Source organism: Telmatherina bonti (genome assembly GCF_933228915.1).
Source record: "Telmatherina bonti genome assembly, chromosome: 2".
NCBI classification, from domain to species: domain Eukaryota; kingdom Metazoa; phylum Chordata; class Actinopteri; order Atheriniformes; family Telmatherinidae; genus Telmatherina; species Telmatherina bonti.
Window position 1 is genome coordinate 12,718,126 of NC_136620.1, and position 18,629 is coordinate 12,736,754.

The 18,629-nt window shown below is 38.8% G+C and overlaps 1 protein-coding gene across 1 annotated transcript; it reads left to right on the top strand.

The window, feature by feature from the left end:
• Positions 1-4,279: 4,279 nt before the first annotated feature.
• On the top strand, positions 4,280-17,598 carry LOC306768019 (ovochymase-2; the record flags this gene model as incomplete). The annotated part of the gene is made up of 12 exons (XM_079256220.1): positions 4,280-4,337; positions 4,461-4,558; positions 7,040-7,137; positions 7,228-7,400; positions 7,500-7,595; positions 7,683-7,861; positions 8,023-8,224; positions 10,272-10,373; positions 13,526-13,650; positions 13,738-13,831; positions 13,921-14,052; positions 17,564-17,598. 12 exons carry the CDS (start codon positions 4,280-4,282, stop codon positions 17,596-17,598), a joined length of 1,392 nt encoding a protein of 463 aa, XP_079112346.1.
• Positions 17,599-18,629: the final 1,031 nt, after the last annotated feature.

Here is an 18,629-nt window from a genome sequence, read left to right on the forward strand (position 1 = left end):
GATTCAACTGCAAAAGACCCATTTATCTGAGTCCGGTGTGGTGAAGCAGGAAAACCTCTAAAACTTGGAGGACCAGAGTTTGAGATGCCCGTGTTAAAACCAAAGATGAAGAAAAAATGTCTTTTGACTCCATCTGTGTACAAGGTTTTTATATATAACAGACCATAGCGTATGGAAACCATGTAATATTTGTTTAAACTCCATCACAAAGCTTGGCAACTCTCCCTGGGACTGTGGCCCAGCATCCAGTCCAAGAACTGAGTCCCATCCGCCGTGCACACCGTGAGAGTTCTGGTTCACTGGCCTGCAAAAACAGGAAGCAGGGGGCTCATCGGGCTCAGAGTGGAACCTCTGATGCAGAGAAGATGCCCGTTCTCACTCAGATCAGGATGTGCCCTTATATAAAACTGAACATTAATGTGAAGTTTTTATGTATTTTATGATGAAACACTTTGCAAAATGGTGACTCAGTCCATAAGCAGTTAATGAAAGCTTTGAGATTCACTTTCAGATGAGTCTTATGTCATGTTGATAGACATTCATTGTTTAGGAGAGCTGGCAAGACTGACCTGCTTTAACAATGATGGATGTCTATCCCTTCTGCCACTCTGCTAAATGGTTTTAGTCCACACCCACACTGCTCTGTTTCAGTTACAGTCCAGCCAGAGAAGAAGAAAGTCGTGAATTTCCTGAAGAAAATGAAGCCTGGACACCAGAGAAGAGAGAGAAAACAGAGTAAGGATATAAGTGAGGTACAGCAGCAGCATCTGAACTAAGAGTTTGATCTCGTATCAGCAGAATGTGTTTGAGTGAAGGCAACATGGATTTATTTAGGGACACAGATTAATTACTGTCAGAAATTCATTATGATTATTACTGCAAATCGTTTGAGTTCACGCTTTGTGTTGATATTTTAGACCTTTTTCCAGCAATTAATCATAACATAATTGGTAACAGTGGATTCCTTGTCATTTCCAGATTGTAGAGCCTCAACTGTCAGTGTTTTCTGAAGACATAAATGCATCAGATGCCAAAATCTCATGTTGATAGGAAATAATTTGTAATTGAATCAAGTAAGACAGAGGATTTTCTTTAACTTTAAGGCCGTAATAGGTGATGATATAAAAAAAAAGACTGATTAAAACCTCTACTACTGGTGCTTTTTCAGTCATATTTACCACCTTATGTAAATATCTGACCTTGAAAAGGGTCTGTCTTTTGGTTACTTTTAATTTAGAAAAGTGCAGACATGAATCAAAGCTGTCCAGCCTGCATGTTATAAGACAGAAGAAGTTTACAGTCAGACAGGAGGCACAATACAAAACATGTTAGTTGTTGTAGCCCAACAAATGGTTCATTGCATAACAGACATATACACCTAACCTTTCTGTCCCACTGTAGTCCTGCAATATGTCCGTATTGGTAAACATACACGTTCTCAGTGTCGGAGACAGCAGCAGCAGGTCCAGATGATGACTCAAAGTGTGACCAGATGAGCTCACGCAGGCAGTGAAGTTAGTCAGTCACCTTCGGCTGATTCAGATGAAAGAATCTTAGCAACACCTCCATCTAACAGCTTCTATTACAGGGTATGTTATGTTTTTAGCAGGTTAAGATCAAAGCGAAGGTTGATCTGATGCCAGTGGGGAGAGAAGAATAAAAATGCATTAGATTTATACTGCAGACAGCTGTTGTCATTTTCCAGTAAATTTCTACTTGGTGATGGAACATTTACACATGTAAAGCTACATGAGGAGCATGTAGCTTTACATGTTCTGCCCAGGGAGAGTGGGATTCAAACCACCAACCTTCTGGTCATTGGACGACACACTCGCCCACCTGAGCCGCTTCAAGAGAAAGCAGAAGAACAGACAGAGGTGAGAAATGCAGAAGAGTGTCGACCTAAAATCATTGATCAGGTTACCATCTTTGTCTTATACCAGGGGAAGATTATGCGTTAGAATTATTGATCAGGTTATTATCTTTGTCTTATACCAGGGGAAGATTATGCGTTAGAATTATTGATCAGGTTATTATCTTTGTCTTATACCAGGGGAAGATTATGTGTTAGAATTATTGATCAGGTTATTATCTTTGTCTTATACCAGGGGAAGATTATGTGTTAGAATTATTGATCAGGTTATTATCTTTGTCTTATACCAGGGGAAGATTATGTGTTAGAATTATTGATCAGGTTATTATCTTTGTCTTATACCAGGGGAAGATTATGTGTTAGAATTATTGATCAGGTTAAGTTGTACAGAATTTCCTGCTATTTTGAAAGCAGAACTGTTCAGTTGTTACACTTGTGGCTCATTTTTCTAAATTATAGTTTAACAAAACCCACTGTATGCTAATAAAGCTCGAACTTAATTTCCTCGCAGTGACATTAAAAGAATTTCAGAAGAATTACAGAAATGTGTTGAGTAGCTTATTTATACCCACCAGAGAGAGACGTTAAAATTTGTTGCCTCAGCAACAGATGCAACTGCTTTTGTTTTGGTCACTATAAAATACTGTCATTTAAATCAGGGGGCCTCAAAGTCGGTCCTCGAGCACCAAAGTCCTGCAGGTTTTCTATGTATCCCTGTTCCAGCCCACCTGGCTTTCACTACATCGATCCAACAGCCAGAAGTTCTTCACAAGGAGGGATTAGTTTGAGTCAGGTGTGTTGGAACAGAGATACATGAAAAACCTCCAGGATTGTGGTCCTCAAGGACCGGAGTAAGACACACCTGATTTAAAAATTCACTGGGAAAATAAAGAGGCAAGTGAAACTATATTTTCTGTTCTAAAGATTTCTAAAAGAATTATATACATAAAAAAAGAAGTAACAGGAACAGAAAGAGGACCTATTTCGTGCTGAAATATAACTTTCTGGCTGTTTAACATATTATCAAATGGAAATCTCACTGTCCACAATGCTTAAATTCTCCTCTTTTTAATCGCTTTGGTTTAGGGACACGTCAGTTCCAAACAAGCTGATTTATTTCTCAACCCAGATATATTCTTAGAAAATATAAAGTGTTTTTAGAAGATAAAGAAAGTGAATCTCGTGCAGCTCATGCAGCAAGGGTTTGTTACTTTGTGACCCCGTAAAGCTGACACAGTGTTGCAGGTACTTATCTCATTTCCAGTATGACCATGGTGGTAAATACTCAGCTGCACTTCTCAGATCTTTAGTTTTAAACTGGTGGGACAACACACTGACTGAGACAAGGAAGGTTTGTGTTGAGAAAGGAGGGAAAAGGCTGAACTCCGGTAAGCAAAATGACTCAACTCTGGTATGTGGTCAGATCAGTCTGTGTTGCTTGAGTTGTTTTCCACACACAGCTACAATGAAGAGCATTTTTACCACTATAAGTGAATCTGGTGGGGCTTTCAGTTTACTGCACACTGTCTTGTAAAGCCCAACCTCAAAGGTCAGACTGTTTGGTATTTTCAGGCTTGAACAAGACAATAACTGTGGATTAGAGCTGCTTTTCAACTGCTAGTTGAAAGAATAAAGATAAGGGCTAATCTGTACATGATGTAGTAGTAGTAACTTTATTTCGAGCAGATGAACAAAACCAATACCAAGATGTACATATACATAACCAAAAAATATATATATATAAGCTCGAAAAGGAGTGGGAAGAAGAAAAACTTATTAAATCCCACCCCTAGATAACACAAATCAAAACCTTACAATACAAAGGATGCACGACACAATACCAACAATGGCCATGAGTAATACCAAACAATAGTAACGACATGACTTAATACCAACATTAGTTAAGAAGACTTAATACCAACAATGTTAAGTTCACTATTACCAACAATGGTAAGGGACAATAATAAATAACTTAGTATTGTTATAACTCATCTTCACTCAAAAACAATATGTAAATAGACTGTAATATAAATAGACTGTAATACAATCATAAAGATTGTATTAAGCAATTTATCTAAGTGGTGTTTATGTTAATAACAAATTCATTAATGATGTAAATAAACTGTGACGTAAAATTTAGCTGATTTTAAATGTACATGAACACATAAGCAACAGTAAGACCTGTTTCCAGCAGCTGACCTGCTTGTGTCGTTTTGGTAGGGGTAATGCTCCACAATGCAGCTGACCTTGATGACAAACACTTTCACCACATCTCTACAAGTCTTTGTGACATTTGAACACACCACCACTGCAGCATTTACTGGCTTGTTAATGACGTAAACACACTGGTCTTTATAAACCATGTAGTCAATGCAGTAAGGCCCAGTTGGGACGTCTGTGTTGGAGATGTGGACCCCCGCTGCTCTGCTCGCCCTCTGTTTTGGGTTAAATGCGGCTCAGATAGGTGAGTTGTGAGATCCGCACAAAGTGGGAGAAGCACGCAACATTGCAGGTCTGGTAATTTATGGGAGCTTTGATGAAAATGTTTTCTGTTAGAGCTGTGAAAAGCTTTCATTGTGACTTGTAGGAGCAAAGTGTGGTGCCCCTCCGATGCGGCGCCTGACTGTCCCCTCTCTGAGAGTCGTAGGAGGGACTGAGGCTACATATGGATCACACCCCTGGCTGGTCAGTAATTTATTCTTTTTTCTTTTAGTTTTTCTGCTAAAACGGTTTCAAATAATCTTCTTGCTTCTCTGTAAGACAGTTCAGAGACAGCAAGTCATAAAAGCTTAAAACTTCATATGTTCACCACCAATGACTGTTATTTCCTGTGTATCAAAAGAGGTCATAGTCACTATGATAGTGCAGATGAAGCTTCATTTTAGCTGTTTTATCAATTCAGACACTCCTTATTGTTGCATGGGGAACCTGTCTTTCTGCATAAAACTTTCAAGTTACTTCACTACAAAAAAAAAAAAAGATTTTCACCGCAGAAGGTTCTGATGAGAAATAAACGTAAAATGATCAGACTCCAGCTAAATGATTGTACTTGATAAGGTTTCTTGCAGTCAAAAGAAATTGTTGGCTTTACGTCTTGAAGTGTTAAACCACATAAACTTGCTTGGAATTTCTTCAATCAAAGCCATTGGAAGTGAGAAGACATTGAAACCAGGTTCACTAACAGGATGATCCCTTTGGACCAGTCTGCACAATGATGGGATCTTTTGTTAACTCCAGCGGATCCATAAAAGTGCTTTATAATCTTCCTCATTAACCCTTTTACACACGGACAGTGGTAACCAAGGACAACTCGGCATGTAGGAGGAGGAGGGATCCAACTCTGTAACCAGTGTTCAACCACAACAAGGTGGATGCGATAAAGAGGCAAATAAGTTGTTTCTTGTTTTGGCTCCTTTTCATTATTTCAGTTTTTTTTTTGTTGTTGTTGTTTTTCAGTCTAACCGGCTTTTAATTTAGCTAAAAATGGTAAAAATGAAGTAAATAAAAATTAAATAAACAAATAAATAATAAATGGGGCAGTTCACCATCAAACTGAGCTGCAGTTGCCCCAAATACAGATGTGCACAAAGTCCCCACCTCTCTTCAAATAAAGGTGCCCATAAAGTTCAAGTATAAAACCAAAGGCATGGTAAAAAAAAAAAAAAAAGGACTTGAAACTGCATCTTAGTTGTCTCAGTGAAAGAAAACTGCATCATTTCTGCACAATCAACAGTAACATGACCACAACAGCTCCCGACGTGAGCAAAGAGAACGGCTCACTGCCCATTTAAGCTTTACTACTTTCAAACAATTAGGAGCCATAAAAGAAGCAGTTGCTCAGTGAGACTGAGAGGTACGTTATCGTGATCAGTTTAATAAAATTATGTAGGGTCAGAAACAATCTGGATTTCAGGATACAGTTATTATATTTTAATTTCACACTGGCCACAGCTGAACAAAGTGCTGAACGTCTAAAGCAGGTAAAATAAAAGCACAAACATGCATAAACAACGTCATAAAACAATTTAAACAAAATATTATAAAAGTAGTCAAATAGATGAAGTCAAATCCAGACGTAAAATTAAACAAAAATAAACTGAAAACCAAATAAGATCAAGTCTTAGGTTGGGTTGAAGGCTGAGAAGTAACAGTGAGTTTTAAGACTGGTTTTATGAATGGAGAATGAGGGAACCTGGCAAATAGACAAAGGTAGGTTAGAAAAGTCCTCTGATTCAAACCAAGGACAACCAGGAGCAGCTGATCAGCTATCTGTGAACATGAAGTTCCAGAGCTGCTGGATGGGATGGCAGGTCAGTTTCGTTGCCTTTATCATGCAGGAACTGCTGACACACTCCAGCAGCATGAGGCCGAGCACAGTCAGATTATGGTCTGACTGGGTCTGAGGATCTCATCCCAGTACCTCGTAGCAGTCAGGGTACCTCTGACTAGCACATGGAGGTCTGTGCAACCCTCCCAGGGTATGCCTTCCCAGACCATCACTGACTCTCGACCAAACCAGTCTTGTTGGAGGATGCTGTCGGCAGCAGAGTGTTCTCCAGATTCTTCGCAATGCGAACCTGCCGTCATCCATGACGACCACAAGCCACCAATGGCCAGTCGGGCATTTGCCAGAGAGCTCTGGGATTGCTGGAGGGCTTTGGGTTGTGATCACAGGTCTCACTTGTGGACATCAGGCCCTCATGCCACCCTCGTAAAGTCTGTTTCTGACGGCTTGAGCAGAAACATGTACATTGGTGGGCCTGCAGGGGGTCATTTTGTCGGGTCTGGAAGCTCTCCTGTTCCTCTTTGCAAAAAGTGGAAGATAGTGGTCCTCCTGCTGGGTTGCTGTCCTCCTACAGCTCCCTCCTGTCACCTCCATGTTCTCCACAATGTGCTGGGAAACACAGCTAACCTACTTGCCACAGCCCACATTGATGTGCTGAACTGCTTCAGGAATGTCTATGGGTTGCATTCATTTGGCCAAAATGTAAACTGAACAAAAAATGGTCTGCGCCCACCACCTCCACGCCTTCATCAAGGCTTGTCTGCTCCATTTGTACAACAGCAGGTGAGATTGGGTCACAATCAGCGTCACTTCATAGCTGAACACACTGATTTCACAGATTTTGAGCGACGTGGTGACGATTATGTGCTCCTTTTTTTCAGGTTTCATTACAGAACAGAGGTTCTCATTTCTGTGGAGGAGCCATCCTGACTGAGCGCTGGATAATGACAGCAGCACACTGCTTCACATCTCTGTCAAAGTAGAGAAAACTTAACCCCTCGTGTCTTTCACTGGAACATTCCCACAGTGACAGAGCAATACGAGGGTGTGTTTTGTTTTCCCCATACAGAGAGTTTGTCAGCGGTGTCAGGGTACTGGTGGGGAAGTTTGACCTGAGAGTAAACAACAAAGAGGAGCAAGTCTTTCACATCAAGTCGGTCTCAGTCCATGAGAAGTACAACCCCGCCTTACCAATGAACTATGACATAGCACTGGTAGAGCTGGACGCACACATCCAAATGGGTAGGTTTCCATTCAGATGATTTTAATGGACTTTGTTGAAATGATGGTGAATATGGATCCATTTTTATCAATGACAAGACTGTCTTTTTTTAAAAACAGGATCTCATGTCCATCCCATGTGTCTTCCGCTGCCTGATGAGAATATTCCTCCTCGAACGAGCTGCATGGTTGGCGGATGGGGGAGGACAAAGGAAAGTATGTCATTCCTGCAATTTTCCCATGTTGGACAAATTTCATTGCAGAACTCTGGAGCTTTTATTTGTTTAATCTTCTGTTTTCTAGGGGGTCGCCTCTCTCCTGTACTGAGGGAGGTCCATGTGGATTTGGTGGACCCAGCCAGGTGTAAACATGTTCTCCAGACTCTTAAAGCTTCCTTTTTAAGTCAGAGAACAGGTCAACTACCGCCAGTCATGACAGTTTTGTGTGCCGGGCCAGAAAGTGGTGGAAGAGACGCCTGCCAGGTAGAGAAATCTTTACGTTTCTAATATTTGTCCTGTTTTTGGGCAGCTCACTCTCTAAAAGCAGTGAAACTTTTATAAAAGGGAATTCTGACTTTATCTATCATCCTAAACTTTAAAAAGTTCTTCAGTTTCTTTTACTCCTAACTTTATCTTCCCCCCAGGGAGACTCGGGGGGTCCTCTGGTATGTCCGGCAGGACTGGGAAGCAGTCACTGGGTGGTGCTGGGCATAACGTCCTGGGGTAAAGGCTGTGGTCGGAGCTGGGGAAACAACAGCAGCCGCCCCCCTTCCAGAAGAGGATCTCCAGGGATTTTCACTGACGTCAAGCTGCTGCTGCCTTGGATCAAAAGCAAACTCAGAGAGGGTAGGTCATCATGAGGTTAGCATGTCAGTAAACCCGGGTGATTGTCATACATAAAGATAGAAATGTCACATCTTGAGATAATCTTTGTGTATCTAAGGGTTTGTAACCAGGTGATAGCAGTATTAAGTGTCTGTGTTGTGATTGGATGGAGTTCAGCTGAAGACAGGGTCAAACTGCATGATCTGGTGACATGCAGCTGGTAGAAAAGAGATACTTTTCTGAATTTTTACTGGTTCAGCTCAGCTGGCATACCAGGGTCACACATTATTGCATTCACAGACCGGAGTAGTTTTCATTATTACTCCGTCATCAGGAACCTTACCATCTTACCCTTCCATGCCTAATCTATCAAATTTGATTGATTTACTGTCTTTTATTTCTACTGCACTTCCATTCTCAAAATTTCTCTGTTTCTACACAACTGACTTAAATTAAAGGGATCTTCTTAACAGCTTTTTACCAAGTTCTGCCCAAACATCATTACCTTCAAATGTGACTCAGGTGTGCTGCAGCATGAAAACATCCCAAACTGCAGGACAGAGGTTCTCAAGGACCAGTTTTATCTATGACCCCCTTAACATGTCTAGATACCTTCCTCAAAGTTATTTTTATTGATGCGCTGGAGTGGAAAACAGTCCCGAAGGTGCTATTTTCCCCAATGATTTTTTAAAATATTAATTCACAAAAAAGTTTGATTTTGTTTAAAGGCCCAATTAAAAGTTCAAATGATGAAATTGATATTTACTTTTAATCTCAACATTTGGGTTTTTTATAGTTACAAAGGAAAAGTCATGAAAATGGCACAATATGAATGCTGTTTTTTGTGATAAGGGGACGTTTTCTAGCTTAAAGGTAAATGCTGCAGGCCTTCTTACATTCGAGCCAAGAAGGGAAGTTTTGCTGATCTACTGATCAATGCCATCATGGGCAGCAATAGCAACCCAAAGCTTGTCTTGAAATTATTTATATATATATATATATATATATATATATATATATATATATATATATATATATATATATATACATATATATATATGAAATCTTATATATATTACATATATATATAAGATATTTATTTATTTATTTATATATATATATATTTATATATATATATATATATATGTACATATATATATATATATATGTACATATATATATATATATATATATATATATATGTACATATATATATATATATATATATATATATATATATATATATATATATATTTTTTTTTTTTTTTTTTTTTTTTTTTTTTAAATTTTATTTATTTATTTATTTATTTTTAAATCAGGATAATGGTTAAATCCAGTCATGGTTATCTCTAAAAGGTTTTGCTGAGATGTCCTCTTGATTCAATGAGTTGAGTGACCTCCCAGCTGTAAAATTAATCAGCCCAATTTTAATAATTAAATGATTAAAAACAAAGATAATTATTATATTCTGTGCAAAGATAGGGTGATTGCCTTAAGATCCTATTTAGTGTTTTATAGTTTATAGCCAGCATATTATTATAACAATGAAAAATGTCTGACTTTATCTTTTAATCATGTATTTTACATTTCTTTGTGTAGCTGTTCCACAGCAGGGAAATACTTCATCAAGTGAGTTGTTTTGTTTTTTTCATGTCATCTCAGCCACTCTTCTTCATCTATATTTCATAACGTGCACATGCTGCTTTGATGTTTTGTGTGTGTGTGTGTGTGTGTGTGTGTGTGTGTTTGTCAGGATTCTGCAGTGTGAGAGATGGGCCTGTTTCTGACATGGAGGGGGTGATCAGAAACCCCAGCCTCTCTGGTGATCGCTATGACAACAACCAGTGAGATATTATTTGTGATACTTCTCGTGAGAAGACTGCTATAGAAACTGAAATATTTGTGGCATTTAGAGTAAAATGTTGGAATCATGAACATTTATGCATCAGAAATCAGTTTGCTGGTATTTTATTCATTTGAATAAGAAAAAAATAAATGTGTCAATAAGTCAAATGATGTGGTTGGTCTCTGCGCAGGTTGTGTTTGTGGAGCATCCGTGCTCCTCCAGGTTACAGTATCCTGCTGGAATTTGATCATTTTGATGTGGAGAATGATACTTATTGTCAATTTGATCGGCTCACTTTTTACACCGCAACCAACAGGCGTATTGGTACGTTTTTCTGCCTTTCTATTCACTCCATCATAACTATTTAATGTAACCTTATTTTGTCCCTAACTCAGTTTGGGGCCTCTCTAAGTCAGATTCAGTTACTTCTTCTTATGTACTTATTTTTAATTATTTTCATTTTATTTCTATTTTACTTTTTTGCTTTTAGGAGTCTGCATTTATGTGTGATTAACTGTTTTACTTAAATTCAAGCACTTTGTCAAGCTGTTTTTAATAAATGCTCCATAAAGATCCAGTTAATAGATTAATTAACCATGCCCAATAGCCTTACCCAGACTTCATACTGTACTAAGGATTTTTGTCATGGGTAGCTCCTTATTGACCTACGGGAAAGGCAACATGAATAAAACAAGCACACAGCAGGATTCAGACTGTAGATGCATAAATATTCATAAGAAACAACAGCCTCTTAGAGCCTCTGATAAGGCCATTTTTAGCCAAAAGGCATACTTCAAGACATTAACCCAAGAAAATGCTTTGCTTTTTGATCATGTTAGTTGTTTGAATGCTATCTGGAACCAAACAACAGAAAGGAGTTGTGATTTCATGAAACTTTCCTCATCAACTATGCTTTTCATAATAGTTTTCCAGATTGTTCCTACTTTTCGGTGAAAAAAAATCTGCAGCATTATATCATTTAAGATGTGCAATATTATCTCGTATGTTTGGTGATGGGTCACGCTGCTTTCCTGTGAGTCATGGAAGATCACATTTGATTTTGTGGTCAGACAATACACGTTTTAAACACTTGCAAGCAAAAGCATGATGCGGTTAGCTCAGTTAAGCTAAGCTAGCTGTCTGCCTTGCTGGGTGTTTTAATATGATCTTAAATCAACTTCTCCTGTATTTTCCCAGCATATTGGAGTTGTTTGTCTGAATCATGACCTATAATTTCACAAAGCCTTCCACACAAATGAGTTTTATTTTTATTTTTTATATATCATTTATGTGCGAAAATGCATAACTCTGGGGATCTAAGGCTAGATGTGGTTAGCTTAGCATAGACAGGTGGGTGGAAATGAGAATGTATTTACAACACTCATAAACTTGGCCTTTTTAAGACAAAAAAAGTGTAGTTTTTCTCTTTAATGAACAAAAGAAGTGTCAAAACAGAGGTTTTTCATCCAGAATTTGGTATAGCGACAAAAAGAAGGCAAGCTAAAGCAGGATATGGTTAGCTTTGCTTAGCATAGTTACAAAAAGTGGGATGGAAATAGATCATCTGCATTTACAAAAATTTGTTTTCATTTTTTTAAGGCAATCTATTTAATGTATTCTGATGTATTTAATCTGTGCATTAATTTAAAAAAAAAAAAAAGTTTGTTTTTTTTTAAGAGCAAGACAAGAGAGACTCCCCGACACAAGTTGTCAGCCCAGGTTTTAGTTTAGTTGCAATTTAGTCAAAAGAACCTAAATGACCTGTAACTTTTTTAAAAGGAGCTTAAATTTTAATTTAGTCTTAGTAGTAATACACTTTACCTACATCTAGTAGTGAAGTTTCTCTCGTTTCTACTTTTAGGTTAAAAAAAAAAAATTATGGTTCAGTGAAAGATTTCCTTTGTTTTGTCTTTCACACACTACTGTAGAAATATGTATATCTCTTAACCAAAGAAATAATTATTCAACACGTGATTTATACATAACTTTAGTGCAAATATTATATGGCATTTCTGCCAACACATTGCTGTATATAACACACTGGAACTTTAGGTCCAGTAAAGTGTGACAGCTGATTGAAGCATCAGGAATGTCAATGGTTATCTGAAGTATTTTACCTTCTAGTGAGGCTGTTTTAGGGCTCAAATGTCCCTGCGATGAAGGCATAAGCAGTGATGTTTGATGATGTGCATTCACAAGAAAGTTAAAACATATGGACTCCTTGGATCTTATTCAAGATATTTTTACTTTTTAGCTAATTTGGACAGTATAGTTGACTGTGTGAGGTGTTTGTGCTTTTCCGGCTGCCTCATAACAGTCTAATTGTGTAATTATGCTGCACAACTTGGCAGTTAGAGTTTTCCTGTTTGTTTCTGATTTATTTTTTTTAAACACAGCAGTCCTGATTTTAATTTGCTGTTGCATAGGTTATAAATTAGCTCTATATTGAACAGTTTTTATCTTTGAAATTATTGACTGGGTAATGCTTATGTTTCCTCTATTGGTGCCTTGAATTAAAATTTGTTTTGTAAGCCCATTTTACCAACCAAAAATGATATTTTTCTTACCATTTATCAATAAATATTGAAGGACATATATTTTTTTAAATCCTTTTGTTTCTGTTGAATATCTTCATAGGCTTTGACAGTTTGTCTGAACTCTCTTTTAATATTTGCTTGTTGTGGTAGAGATGAAAAGGGAAAGAAAGAATCTTCCAAGTATTGCACAAAACTAAAGCCATTTCTATTTTATATTTCTGACTCAAGTTCCACATTTAATTCATAGACATGATTTTCAGTGTCATACATTAGATTGCAAAAACAAGGCAACCTGTTCCTTTAAATAGCCATTAAACCCAGAGAACCTATTTGAAATATCTACAAATTAATTACCTTTTAAGCTAAAGAATTATTTGCCTGCACTAAAGAGAGGTTCTAATAGGCTAACAGATTTACTACATAACTTTATCAACTATCATGTCCTGTTTTTACAGGAATATTCTGTGGACATGTCCCACCGGGTCCTGTGTTTTTCCAGAATTCCCAGTCTGCAACTCTTCTCTTCTCCTCTGACATTAACAAAGCAGGAAGTGGCTTTGTTGTCAGGCACCGTGCTGTCAAGGGACACACTCATCCTGGTGGCAAACGCAACATGCACCACAAACACACTCAGAAAACATACCAGCATACACAATGATCATTACAGTTTTATGCATTCTGCAGTCTGAACTATTTACACACTGTATGTGCAAGTCTTTCACTACGGCGTGGATCTCTTAGCAACCTATTGTCCCAACAGATGCCTCATGACACGATAATAAGTGGCTCGAGATACTTTGGCGGAGTGGCTGTGGAGAGAATGAACCCATCTGCTAATAATGTGTCTTTTGTTGTGTGTATGGATGAGTGTGCTGCGTTATAGTGTAGTAATGCTTAGTGTGCCTGTGTTTTTCTTTCCCTCTGTTTGCGTGCGAACAGGATGTGGGACAGTTGTTTTAGTTGAGGATCAGGTTACACTCCACAGCCCAAATTACCCACAATCCTACAATAATGACTGTGTTCTCCGGTGGGTTATCTGTGCTCCACAGGGCCATGTTGTTAAGGTGATGTGCACAACTTAGTTACCAGACTCTGATTATAATGTCAAGTTACCCCCATGTTGAAGTGTGAACAATCTGATTTAATTCCAGCTTGACTTTGCTGAGTTTGACCTGGAGGAGTCTGAGAGATGTTTGTATGATTCCCTCTCTGTCCTTGGAGACGTTGAAGGAACGGAGGAGATTGGTAAGATGTCTTATCTGGACAGGATTAAACCTGATTGCTTTGTTTGTGTAACTTCTCCCTGCCTGCATTGATTTATTGTTCTTGTGTAGCATTACTGTGCGGTGGCAGCATCCCTCCTCCCGTGCTGTCCTACAGCAGCATCATGGTGCTTCAGTTCATGTCAGATGGCACAGTGGCACATAAGGGCTTCAGAGCTGCTCTGACATTCATCAGGATCACAGGTATATCCATGTTGTGCACACATTAGTGACTGTTGACTGACAGAAAGTCCATTAGTTATGGATTAGTGAAAGCCCTGTTATTCCATAATGACCTCCATGCTGCTGCAGTGTGGCAGGTTATAAAGTCAAATGTCCTGCACAAACACATTTCTCAAATAAGCCGGCATTGTTAGATATATAAACAAAATGCAACTGAATTCATTTAAACTCCACATTCAATCAGGGAAACATTACACGAAAAGAACTTTGCAGAAAAGCTGAAGCTTATTTTCGAGAAGTGAGATTGAGGGGTTTGCTTTCCTGTAAACTGTAAAACTCTGCACAGCTCGGTCCAGAAAAGCTTTTAAGCTGCCCTGAGTCACATTCTAATGAGTCAAACTGGAGTTTTAGGAAATATCAGAATGAGGCATTTTCCAAGCTAAAGATGAGACGAACAATCAAGCCGATTAGGTTAAAACAAATAGCATACTATTTAGCAGGTGTTAGGTGTGTGTGTCCTTGTGGTCTTTCACATTCACACTTGTTCAGGCTCCATTAAAGCTAAATGGTCTGTGATGATACTGGAGAAGCTTGCACATGATATTTCATAAGAACAAGATATTTTAGAAAGATATTTCATAAACCTAACATCTGCAGCAATTCAGTTCTTATTACACACACACACACACACACACACCTACACACGCACACACGCACACACACATGCACACACACAAACAAAAGCCTGACTAGAACACACTGCAAAGAATACATAAATACTGTGCACAAAAATGCAAAAATGAGCCGTAACGTATAGATCAGGGGTGTCAAACTTCAGTCCTCAAGGGCCGGTATTCGGCAGGTTTTTGTTGTTTCCCTCCACCAACACACCTGATTCAAATCAAATTAATCTAAAAGCTTCTCGTCAACCTATTTATGAATTTCGTTCAGGTGTGTTTGAGCATAGAGACATAAAAAACCAGCAGGATACTGGCCCTCGAGGACTGGAGTTTGACACCTGTGGTATAGATTATTCTTCAAGGTAAAGTTGTAAACAAAGTTATGTGTGTGTGTAAAGTCAGGTCATATTATTGCAAATGGTCTTGCTTTTTGCCAAGTGACAACTGTAAATAAGGATTTTTTTCTAAACTGCCTGGTCAAGTAAAGGTTAAATTGGATGAAATGCATCGGAACTTGAAGCAGATGGTCTACGCCAGCAGAAGTTCACACGAGGTGCCACTGCTGTCAGCAGGAAACTGAGGCTACATTTCACACAGACTCACCAAAACTGGACAAGAGAAGATGGAAAAACGTTGCTGGTCTGATGAGTCTCCATTTCAGCTCCACATAGAGAAAGTACGGTCAGAAACAGGTGGAAACAACATGAAAATATGGATCCATCCTGTCTTGTTTCAAAGGATCAGGCTACTGGTCATGTGATGGTGAGGGAGGTATTGCTTTGGGATACTTTGGGGCCCTTCGTACCAACATGGCATGGTTCGACCACCACAGTCTCTCTGAGTGTTGCTGCTGACCATGTCCATCCCTTTATGAGCACAGTGTAGCATCTTCTGATGGACACTTCCAGCAGGATGATGCACCATGTCACAAAGCTCACATCATCTCCAGATGCTGTCTTCAACATGACGATGAGTTCACTGTGCTGCGACAGCCTCCACAGTCACCAGATCCCCATCCAGAGCAGCTCTGGGATGTGCTTCAAAGCAGCCTTTTAACAGAACGGGAGACTCTCATCATGGATGTGCATCTCACAAATCTGCAGCTACTGTGTGATGCTACCATGTCAATATGGAGCAATAGCTCTGAGGAATGTTTCCAGCATCTTGTTGAATCTGTGCAATGAAAATTAAAGCAGTTCTGAATGGAAAAGTGGGTCCAGCCTGGTACTTACAAGGTGCAGGCGAGGAAGTATCTGCGAATGTACAAAGCAGGAGTCTGGAAGTGTAAAACAGGCACCAGGTTCCAAAAGCTGATGATGTTGCTAAAAGAAACGTGTTAACATTTCATATTTTGTTTGCTATTTGATTTGCAAATCATAGTTTCCATTGCTTTTTTCATTTTGTTTGACACTGCATGTGATTAACAACCAGATGACAAAACCCTCACGTTGGCTGTGTTTCCACTTCCTCGTCACCAAAAGAAAATTCCAGCAAATTCCTCAGAGCCAGTCAAATCTAGCATTTTAAAACAGCCTTTTAGCAGAAAACCTATAATGCTCTGTTTGGATTGTCCACAAATATGCAGAGTCGGGAAGGTCGACCTCTTGTCTTCACAGATAATCAGCGGCAAACAACAACTCATGGTTTGTTTTGTTTATTTATCTCTGCATGTCAGTCTGTTATTTTACATTATCAGAACTGTGTGATGATGAATGACAAAGTCTTTCTGCTGAGGAGTCTTTGTGCAAGGCATTAAATACTCTGCAGTGGTCTCCAGTCTTATAGGCCCAGCAAGGCTTGATCAGTGGCATTTAGAACAGCAATGGGACATTTAACGCTGCGGTTACAACTGAGATGTTTTAGACACTATATAGAAAGAAAGATCCACATGTTTACTGACAAAAACTCCAGACATATATATTTTAAACACCTATTATATTTGTTCAATTCAGCTAATTGATTGGAAATCCTTGTTTTCTTTAATAAATAGACCTTGTTATTAAATTTATTCCTATTATATTACTTTTTTACTTGTCTTACCATCAGTATGTTCTCATAAACTAAATATAGACTCTGCGAGATGTTTTTAGAATGATGCAGAAACAAAGCTGAGTCTTACAGCAAGTGTCTACACGGGAGATGGAAGAATCTCACCAAACATGCAAGCTGTTTGCACATTGTTCAGCAGAGTGGTGTGTGCGGTTCCCCTTCCAGCTCCTCGTCCCATTTTCCCTTCAGTATTAGAACTATGACGTTATCAAATGTTTGATTCTCCAACCAAACATCAGTGTTTGTTTTATAGCACTACACTGTATGCTCTCTGCCACTGCATCTGCACAGTGTGAGCGCACAGTGCATGCACACACACCCAGCATACAGGCTTAGCCAGTCGTTCAGCACAGACTTTTAATTGTGCGTGGAGGGTGTTCCTGCACGTCTTTTATCCCTCAGAAAAAATCTGTTAGGTAATCTGATGACTTAAAGACCTGCAAAGCAGGAAACTGCAGCTATGTGAGTGTGTTTTTCTTATAAAGACTGTTTAAATGTTTTTCCATTAAGTTCTTTTGAGATATAAATACATGAAGAAATAAATCTGTCAGGCTCCTCACAGTGTATTATACTATGTTCTTTTATTTTGGTGGTTTGTTTTGGAAGTCAAACTGGATGAAGCAGTCTGGTGGTTTTCACATGATGCAAACAGCACCTTTTCTAAAACTCTGAGACTTTTTCTGTTTATCTTTTCTAATCCTCCTAACTTCTTCATCATACTGAACTCTCCCGTTTGCTTCACTTGCTTTGTGTTTCTCTGCACTCTTTTGCTATTAACTTATAAGATCTGTCGTTGTCTCCAGGGTTTTTACCCTCCCCACACCCAGCAGTCTTCTGAGACCACAATAGTCCTGGCCTGTTTCTCTCCCCCACTGTAACTCCTCTTCCTCATCTGTTAAAGTGGAGGCTCCGCCCACTGAGGTGTACGGTGACTCAGGTGTGGATGGGAGTGTGGTCCACCGCTCCAAATTTATGACCCAGAAAAGCAAAGTTCTTGTAGTTTTTGTTTGGTTTTTTGCCTCCTGGTGTGTGTGTGTGTGTTTGGACCTTTTCTATTAGTGGTTTGATTAGATGAAGATGCAGCATTTTAAAAAAAAAAACTCTTGAAGGTATTTTCAGATGTAAGTATTTGAGGTTGTGCACATCTCTTTGAATTTGTCTGGATTCGCTCTATAATCCACAAAAAACACAATAGTTCTTTGTTTTACGAGCCTGACAAAAAGTCAGTGAACACAACACATAGTGGACATTCAGTAAGCAGAGATGGATATCACATGATGCAGCAACACACCAGCGTTTTGGCCACAAAGGCTTCATGTTTCCCCCAAACATTCCTCCACATCACATAAAGGGCAAGATGCATTCTCTAGATTATGGGATTTATCATTTAGCCTGACCTTAAAATGTTAAGTTTATATTTTTTAAGGGAACATTTGAAACTAGTTTGTTTTTAGTTCAACATTTGCAGTTTATGTAAGTGAGGTGCAAACTCTCCAAACAGCCACTTCTCTCTACACAACGGCCTGTCAGCTTGTCCGGGGCATAAACATTTGGTTTACCAGCTTAATGTTACCGACTGAAGCCTTTTATCCATGCTAAGTCTCTAATGTTTCACCTTAAGCACAGCTTTAGGTGCTGGTATCAGTTAAAAGGCAAAAAACTTAAACTGTATGAGAGAAGGTCCTGTTTGTATTGCTATAGCTCCCTCTAGTGGCTGTTTACAGGTTTTTTTAAATTGTATTTTATCTGTTTACAGATATGTTCAGACCACAGCTAATTTTGGGGAAGGTGAACAGATTTAGGACATTTATATGTAAAACTTCATCCACCCAGGGTTCAAAGATCTGCTGGTTTTCTGTGTTTTTTGTG